This window comes from Sander lucioperca, chromosome 13, assembly GCF_008315115.2.
Source record: "Sander lucioperca isolate FBNREF2018 chromosome 13, SLUC_FBN_1.2, whole genome shotgun sequence".
NCBI lineage: Eukaryota > Metazoa > Chordata > Actinopteri > Perciformes > Percidae > Sander > Sander lucioperca.
In genome coordinates this window covers 36,093,554-36,103,553 of record NC_050185.1, presented here as the reverse complement: position 1 = coordinate 36,103,553, position 10,000 = coordinate 36,093,554, and the positions used below count along the sequence as shown (strand labels likewise).

The window sequence follows — 10,000 nt, the reverse complement described above, 5'->3', positions numbered from 1 at the left end:
ACAGTTTATTGAGCCAAGCGGTCGACGAGATCCAGAGTAACCACTCTGAATAAGCACCGCTCCGACGAGACGAAGGTCTATCAACTCCAAATCAAGTTGAGCAAAATCTAAAACAAAATGCGAGATCTTCGCTGAGTTAATCAGGATTAAAGTTATGAACTAAGTCACACAAAACGTGAATTGCAATACGCTCAAAGCTTAATTGAAGAACAACAGTCCAGGGTCTCATTTATAAACGTGGCGTACGCACAAAACGGGGCTGAAAATGTGCGTACGCCACTTCCCACGCAAAGGTTGTGATTTATAAAAAACAAACCTGACGGGAGAATGTGCGGTCCTCCACGCAAACTCTGACCCATGGGTACACACATTTTGGAGACAAAATAGGAATTGGCGACGCAGATGGTGAGGTGGTGAACTGAAGTCAGACTGCACATTTCTTCACTCCATATCATCCACGTTACCATAAAGATTAAATCCAGCAGTGATATTTGTGCTTGTACTGAGTGATAATTGTTCTATAAACTCCTCCAACTCAAATCTTAAATAAAAAAATGTTCTTAATATTTAATCGGCGCTGTCTCTCCGTCACATTGTCCGCTACGGAGCGCAGGAGGAGGAGATGGCCCGACTGCACGGAATACAGGATAGAATCAAATACCCTAGCATTAGATAACATAGTATACATAACTAAATATCTGTCCTTAATACTGTGCATATACCATCAAATGTCAAAGTCTGGAAATACAGCCGTTAAGTTCTCGCGCAATCGTTACCCTTAATGTCCTCGTTATCAGTCCGAACACTTTTAGTAAGGATAGTACTCACAGTTTTATAAATGAGACCCCAGAACACTACAAATGTTGATGATGACTCAGTTTCACTTTAGGAGAAGTTACAGTTTAGTTAAGAAACATTTAACACAGTATTTTAATAAAGATGACTACAAGTCAGAATATTGACCCTTTCAGTCTTTATATATGTTAAGAGTAGTCAAACTAACTGGAACAACATTTTAGCATTGTTAGAGTAGTTAAAGACTTAACTTTTCTACATCTTATATTTAGTTTCTTATGAGCAGATTGAATCGTGAGGCCTCTGTATGAACATTTATATTATGTTCACTTGAACGTTGTCAGTGTTGGTGAAGCCCTTTAGGTCCAGACTGAATGTTGTCATAACATTTTGTAAAGACGTTGGTGTTCCCCATGGGAATGATTCAGGTTTATTAAAGCAGTATTTATGGTTGTGTGGAGGCTCCATGCAGAGATTTCACTGTAGACAACATAAGTGGCCTAAAGGTTATACTGTGTGTTGGTTTCTGCATTAAATTCTTTAAGAGAATAGGTTTGTGTGTGTGTGTGTGTGTGTGTGTGTGTGTGTGTGTGTGTGTGTGTGTCTGTGTGTCTCTGTCTCCCCTGTTCTTTCTGACCACGGTGGGAAACACTACCAAGCCAGGGCCGAGCAACGTGTGTCTCTGCGACGTGTAGTTACGTTTTTTTGAGAGGTGAAGTCAGGCTACGGTGTAGGACCAGTATCTCCACGTATCTTCGTTCGTACCCACTGTGTTGATTTCACACAGAACCATGAATTGGAAACAGACAACTGTTTTTTTGCCCTCATTCCTACAAACACAAAAGAACTGTGTATTAAGTGTCTGTACAGGGAAGCTGGCATATTCATATCAGAAATATGAGGAAACAGATCATCAGTCCTGACCTGTTGGCTGCCAAGATGGAAAAGTTTCAGGCCAGCAGGGTGGAACAAGACACAGACACACACACACACACACACACATACAAATATTTGTTTGCATTTCATTCTCTTGACAAGAGGTGGGGGGAGGATTTTTAGTCTTTCATACTACTCTACCGTCTCTTATATATAGATATACATATATACATATATTACATTTAAGCATGACTTTTTATATATTCTTGTCTTAATTCTAATTTTCTGACTCTCATATCTTTCTGATTCTCACAAACTAAGTGGGAGCCACTAAGTCTGGAACATAGTGAAGCGCTGTTTGTCTGAACAGATAGAGGCTACCAGATCACCCTAAACTATCTCTCCCGGTACATTCATTTCTCCCTGGATAGTTGAGACTTCTCAGATAGTTGAGATAAATGGGATGTCTAACCTTGGCGTAGAAAGTGGTACAGAGGGGAAGAAGTGAAGTGGTTCCTGAATGTCTACTATGTCTGATTGATTGTAAGAAATGCCGAGTCATGTTTAGGCAGGGGGCATCTGTCTTTCTATCTCACTGAAGATGCATATATGCTGTGTGCTTTTTCTCATTCAAAGAAGACACTTTCCCACTGTACTGTTGTACTTGTGAAACTGTGTTCCTATACTTGCAAGTATAATAAATACTCAAAGACCAAACTTTGGTTTCATTCTCAAATAGTCTTATTTGTTTAACTTTGTCCTTTTTGAAAACACCCTGCTGCAAACAAGAAAAGTTTCCACCACAATTTGGCGTCTACGAACAAGGATAAATTGAACAACAGAAAGAGAACTCTGTGGGTCGCTGATGACTTGCTATCCAGGGGTCAAAAATCGCCTGCCTCATACCTCTAACCTCAAAAAGGCATTTCAGAGAGAAAGAGGGTCAGGACCGCGGAGGACTCTTGGCTGTTTTTCACTCTGATCAAAAATGAATGGGAAGCAATCTCAAGCAGCATGGGTAAGATCAAAATCAAATGAATTTAATTGGACTGTGAATTCAATATTTTGAATAACTTTCTAAACAACTAAGCGAAGAGAAATTGTAAAATCATTATCATTATTGTTGAGATAATTGAGACAAATACTGACATTGGGAATTGAGTGAATGGTTAACTGAATGGTTCATTAAGTACAGGGAAATAAAGAATATTACAAGATTTAGAGGAAAATCAATGATTAAGACGAAGGATTTAAAGCTAAAAGACAAAAACAAAGAATATTTTAACATATTGATGAAAGAGGTAGTGATTCAGGGAAAGAATGCAAAAACACACATACACCAATAACCTCCTCATCAGTTGTACAACCTAACCAAAGTCCATATTCTGAGCTTTCCAGTTCTCTACAAGCCAGGAAGACGAGCTGGGAAAACGGAGGGACGAAGAGGACACATGTTTTGTGCACCGCCGCCCAAACCGCAGACTCAACTCTCGGACATGACCGTCAGCATCCGTCACACCTGCACCGGGTGGAAAGACCAACGAGGACGTGAGAAAACCATGTTTGAAGCGTCTGTCTGCATGTTACAACAGGCTGGTGGGCACCATATGGAGCGCGGACCCGAAAAAGGCCGTGGCCACGAAAGGCGTGGTCGAGCCAGAGGAGGCCGAGTCGGGTACCGTGGACAAAATGATGACCCTACAACCCAGACCAGTGTTGGTACTGCAAGGACTTTGGACATTGGGTACGTAACTGCCCGAAGAAAAAGCAAAAACCACCTCAGACGGAGAACGAGACTAGTCCCTCTGATGGACTGAGTCCAAACACTGATGAGGTAGGCTACTGCTACCACACACACACTCGCTTCATGCAATGAAGAAATGCTTGGCACTGATACACTGCTTTCTTTGCTATGAGGGACCATTGATAGGTTAGAATGTTCTGGAAAATAATCTAAAAAATTAAACCAACTTACAGTATGTTATCTTCTGAAGCCTACAAAAAATGCCTACTACTGATTGTAAAGTTAACGGGGTTCCACTCACCTTTTTAGTTGACTCTGTTGCTACAAACTCGATTGTTCTATTTGGTCAATTGGGACTACAGGTCAAGCAGTAAAAGAACGATTCTCTGTTCCCTTCTCATGCACATGGGAAACTGAGGATAGCTCAATTCTTAGCAAGCACTCCTTTTTGGTGTCTGATTTATGTCCACTTAATTTGCTTGGTCGTGATTTAATGTGCACTTTTAACATTGTTTTAACCTCAACACCTGATGGATTGAGAATTTCATGTAATGATGCATCTGACATAACCACATTTGTTAATTACATGTCTGTGTTGCGTCGCGATGCCCAAGAGACGCAGAGTTTTGTACAGTCTGAAGATTTCCCCTCTCTGATAAACAGGGCTGGACTTGAAACTTTTTCGGCGACAGTTATCCACTGAGTAAGTACACTAGACAAGTTATGCAGAGTGCGATTATTTCAGATATGTTGAGCAAATTGCTTTTGATTTTAGTTTGCATCGCCAGCTGTAAGTCATGACTGGTTTCCAAGACGGCGCTGGTTGGAAACATGAACGTGTCTTTATAATCTTTTCAATGAACTGTCTGTACACTTACAATGTTCTCAATGCTTCGGTTAACATTTAGGGACCCTCCTTATGCTACCATTGAAGTTTGGTGATATTTTGAGCCTTTTTAGTGGTATAAATAGCGATTTGTTTTTACGTTCTCTGTGCCCCGAATACTAGCGTTGTAAGCTAATCAGCGGTCCGCGCTAGCGTCTTTCAAGCTAAAAACTCATTGGATTAGCATCAAATGTACTGCATTTGAAATGTACTGCTTGTGTGCTATGTGCTGAGGTGTTTTTTCCTGTTCCCACACTGTTCTTATCTTTATGAGGATAGTCTGAGAGTTGCTTTTTTTCCCCTCTCCTCTCCTTCATGTCATGCTGTATCTGTCCCTGCTATGTTATGTTATGTGTGTGATTATTATTATTATTCAGGTCAACTAATAAGCAAAATACCAGTGCAACAGTGCAAATATACTGTTTGCGTGCTTTAAATGTGCTCCTGCGAGAGTTGTGTTGAATGTTTTGGATGTAAAGCGCTTTGAGCTGCACTCTATGTATGAAAGGCGCTATACAAATAAAGCTATGTTATGTTATGTTATGAAAACATGTCCCAGAGAGCGACAGAGTGGGTACACATCTGTTATTAACCCCTAGGTTCGTTTTGCGCTGGAATTGTCCTTTAAGTCTTCTTGTATGTTTGCCTATCCTGATTCCTTTTCTTGCGACTCCAGCTGCCATTGGAACCTGACTTACGCTACCGCTCCACTCCAGCCATACACCGAACCGAAACCACCATGACTGGACTCCGCCGCTAGCCGGCCTACTGTCTCTCTCTGACGGACCTGCTCCTTCCCAGAATTCATCTGACCTGTTCTCCACCCCTGGAAACCTGGACTAGACACTTGAGTACTTTAAATAAAACCTGTTAAATTCACACTTCTGGCTCTGCGTCTGTCTGCCTGTCAGTTCTGTTTATCATTCAAACCTAACAACCTCTCTCCATTTAAAAAAAGAACTTAGCTTCTAAACTCTTTGATTTAGAAAGCCGGTTTGCAATCTACAACCATGCGTAATGTCAGCTTTGCGTAGTCGAGTTTATTTGCTCTACACCAGTTGATGGAAATGCTTTTAATTCTCATTTTCTATAAAATTTCTTGTCAATTAAAAGAGCCCTAAGGGATCGTCCACGATACGGTACCGTACGAAACGGCACCTCTGATTAATATTAAGATAATTTGATAACGGTTTAATGTAGCCACTTACCGATTTTTGCTGCTAAAAGCTAAGGAGTTAGCCATCACGGGGGTGTCTTTGGTCTCTTTGTAGCCTTTACAGAAGGTTTTCTATCCAGCCTGGAAGTTGTGCCTCTTTTCGGAGTTGTCCAAACGCTTATATCCAAGATTTATCCACTTGATGTCCATAATTTATCAATTTTACATCATTTTTCCAGCTAGCTCGATGCTAGGTGCCATTTTGAATCTCCCATGATGCTTTGCGAGATTGTGTTGACGTCTTTCAACCAATGGGAAGGCAGGTCCATCATACAAAGAGTATATGGAGTGGAAAGATGAATCACTCCAGCGAATCCGAGCGAGAACAAAGACTATAGAGTGGAAAGATAGATCACTCCAGTCTATTACCGTTCTACAGAGAACATTGTTTTGAGATGTGGCATAAATTTGAGCCTTTTTTTGAAGAAATGTAAATAGTTTGTCCTTTTACATGAGTTATAATGTTCATTATGTTTATTTTTGCACTGCATGACTCCAAATATATAGGAGAACTGTTTTAGAACATTGCTGTGTGTGATTTCAATAAATTTGACATTATTATTTGATTATTGGCATAAGTGAATGTCATGTGGGCAAAAGTGTCTGGACTTTTTTTGAAAAAATGTATATATTTAGTCAACTGTATAAGTTATAATGTTTATTTCTTCACAGTGTGACTCCTAATACATATGGGAACTGATGTAGACAGGAGATTGGCTGTGATATCAATACATATCTGTGAGATTCATGTTCCGTTTTATTTATTTATTTGTCTTTAAGGTCATACAACCTTTTTTTACATTCAAGTGACCTCACTGCAGCACAACTATTCTAATAGCCCAGTTTGTCCTGAAAAAAATGATGTTCATAAATTGACTGTAGACAACAGGGTTGATGTTTTACAAGCTTTTTTAGAAAATAAAACCAGACGGACAATGAACTGTAAAAATGACCTTAGGTTTCTGAGCGTTAAATGGAAACATGACTAATGTCATAATCAAACAGGACTCTGCCGCTTTCTTCTGACTTCTGGTGTCACGGACTATATTGTGTTCAATATAACATTGAATGTCCAAATTTCTGGGTTCCCAGTCGGAAACTATACTTGGCACAAAAAGTAAGGAAATTTGTGTTTGGTAGATTATTTCTCTGTGGTAACAATGCTTTTTGGCAATAATTCTCATACCGTTGGAAAGCCTGTTTAGTTCCCTTTCAAATGGTGCCCCATTTGTAAGGAACAGGCATTTGAGGGATGAGCAGCAGCGCCGAGTATGTTGGTTGCACCCATGAAAAATTTGCCAAATCGTCTCTGACAATGCCAAACAGCTTTTCTTTGCTGTTGCTATTGAGTCTTGTTTTGTGCTTCTGGTACCCCAGGTGCTGACAATCAGGTGCCTGATTCTGCAGCCAGTGGCAATCCCATATCTCCACAGTCTGGGACCGAACTCTATCCTCCAAAAGCTCGCCCCCACAGGGCGGGGTTTGTCAGAGACTACCTCCAGAATGTGGGAGTGGAGAGGATGGGATGCCCTGCCAGCAGTCCTGACCTCAACCCCGTTGAACACTTGTGGAATCAGCTTGGGCGTGCTGTTTGTGCCAGAGTGACCAACACAACCACGTTGGCTGACGTGCGACAAATGATGGTTGAAGAATGGGATGCCATCCCACAGCAGTGTGTGACCAGGCTGGTGACCAGCATGAGGAGGAGGAGCCAGGCTGTTGTGGCTGTGTATGGTTCTTCCTCACGCTACTGAGGCTCCTGTTTGTGAAATGAATAAATTGTTATATTGCCAATGTCTTGTTTCTTCAAACTTCAATCATCCAATCCACCAAACACCAATCGAGTCAATGGCAGAATAAGCTGTTTGGCATTGGCAGAGAAGATTTGGCAAATTTTTCATGGGTGCAACCCACATACTCAGCTCTGCTGCTCATCCCACAAATGCATGTTCCTTACAGATGGGGCACCATTTGAAAGGGAACTAAACAGGCTTTCCAATGGTATAAGATTTATTGCCAAAAACCATTATTACCACAGAAAAATTATCTACCGAACACAAATTTGCTTACTTTTTGTGCTAAGTATATATATATATATATATATATATATGTGTGTGTGTGTGTGTGTGAGTCTACAGCATAGACTGTATAAAACAGGTCTATGGTCGGAAATGTCAACTTTGAAAGATATAACATTATTTGCTCTATGAAAAACAACAAAACTAAGGACATTTACTCGATCATTGTATTTTAGTTAGTTTTGCAAACAAACATTACAGTTCTAGTTAGTTATCATTTTTGTAATGCATTGTTTTCATTTTTATTTCAGATAACGACAATGTTTTTCCCTCCTAGTTTTTGTTATTTTGTTCGTTTTCATTAATGATTATAACCTTGGTCAACATACAAACACATGGGAACATAAGGCCAAGTTTAAAGGTACCCTTTAACAATGTAATCATAGATCATCAATGTGTTTATCTTCTCTGGAAAATGTTCTGTGATACGGGGAAGAAGTGGTTACACCATTGTTTGTCATACTGATGTTGGCACATCATGTGAAATATGATAGATTTGTGTTCTGGGGAATGAGGAAAAAAGAACAATTCAACATCTTTGACCTCTTTTTTGCTGTATGCTTCTATATAAAGCTCACCGAGGTTTACAGACGGCACAGTTCATCAGTAAGCTGCCAGTGTGAGAATGAAGATCTCTGTGAGTTTTGCGCTGTTGCTGCTGCTCGGCCAAAAGGATAGAAATAAGTATTTTTCTATGTATTGTAGCAAAGTAAACTACCGAATATTTTGAATGGATGAGTTGTTTACTCTCTAAAATGTTGATCAGCGTTTCCCAAAAGCCCAAGATGACGTCCTCAAATGTCTTGTTTTGTCAACAACTCAAAGATATTCAGTTTACTGTCACAGAGGAGAGAAGAAACTAGAAAATATTCAAATTTAACAGTTTCACTGTTTTTACATAAAAAATGACTCAAACCTATTGCTCGATTATCAAAATAGTTTTATTTAATAGTTGACAACTGATTCATGCATCTCTAAAGCAATGTCCAAAGAAACTCAAGCTGCAGTGAGAAGAAGCTGACAAAGTTTTGTCTCTGATTTTGCAGGTCAAGCACAGCAGAAGACTGAAGTGGACAAGTTGAAACAACAACAGCTAGGTATTGTTCTCTGATCATTTTTCTTGCTGCCGGCTGCTTCTGCTGCTGAGAGATTTATATATATATATATATATATATATATATATATATATATATATATATATATATATATATATATATATATATATATATAAAGATATTCAGTTTATTGTCACAGAGGAGAGAAGAAACTTAAAAATATTCATATTTAACAAGCTGACATCATACATCTTTCACTGTTTTTACATAAAAAATGACTCAAACCGATTCATCGATTATCAAAATAGTTTGAGATTAATTTAATAATGATAATCCATTAATCTTTGCAGCTCTAGAGCAATGTCTAAAGAAACTGTCTCTGTTATTGCAGAACAAGCAGCACAGCAGAAGACTGAAGTGGACAAGCTGAAGCAACAACAGATAGGTATTGTTCTCTGATCATTGTTCTTGCTGCCGGCTGCTTCTGCTGCTGAGAGATTTACAGTGAGACATTTCATTTTTACTAAATAAAATCATGGTGGCCAAACACTTCCAACTTCTGGTAAATTTAGAAGAAATCTACACACAAAAATAGACAAAGTTTAATAAAAAAAACGTTTTCTTTCCACCCATCTAACCCTAACCCTGAATGAAAACTACAAACTGAGAAATGTTCCTGCCGCTGGTGTCTCCTCTCAATTTAAATGTTAACAACCCCTGCTGCTTTCAGCTTCTGTAACGATGAAATGCTTTAACTAGGGCTGTCAATCGATTAAAACATGAATCTAATTAATTACATACTACAAAAATTTCAAATGAATCAATGAATAATCAGCATTAGTGACATTAAAGTTAAAAAACTCTTTTTATTTTTATTTTCACTCTTCAAATAATGGCCATAACAATCAACAATATGACCTAATATGCTGAGGAAATGAATTCAAAAGTGCTTCAGGAATAGGGTTGGATATCGTTGCTAAAGCGGTACTTTTAAAGCGGTACTTTTAAAACGGTGGCGGTGCCTAAACGGTGCCTGAACACTTACTTTTTAAGAAAGTAAAAAAATAGAAGAAAAAAAAAGAACAGTCGGCGACATTAAAGAACGGATTGTTTATTACTAAGGCCATATGGTCAAATTAAATGATTTATTAATAATGTAATTACTATAGAATAACTTATTTCACTAGTAAATTGCAGTTGAGTGACAAAAACAACCACCAGAGGCTGTAAATTACCAGTTTCATTGAACGCACCGTCTGTGTTGGTTTTCCGATGGCAGTTGCAGATTGTTACATCCCAGTGTTGGAATCCTCTACAGTAAAACATAGTCAAACTTTACACCGTTCAGCG

General features: G+C 39.0%; 1 protein-coding gene across 1 annotated transcript in view; it reads left to right on the top strand.

Annotated features, from left to right (window-relative positions):
• The window catches only part of LOC116036424 (bromodomain-containing protein DDB_G0280777-like), a 1,700,590-nt gene that overhangs the window by 861,419 nt on the left and 829,171 nt on the right, over positions 1-10,000 (top strand). Inside the window, exons 11-12 of the mRNA XM_036008807.1 lie at positions 8,651-8,692; positions 9,042-9,095. Coding sequence (XP_035864700.1) covers positions 8,651-8,692; positions 9,042-9,095 — 96 coding nt within the window. The remainder of the gene's footprint in view (positions 1-8,650; positions 8,693-9,041; positions 9,096-10,000) is intronic.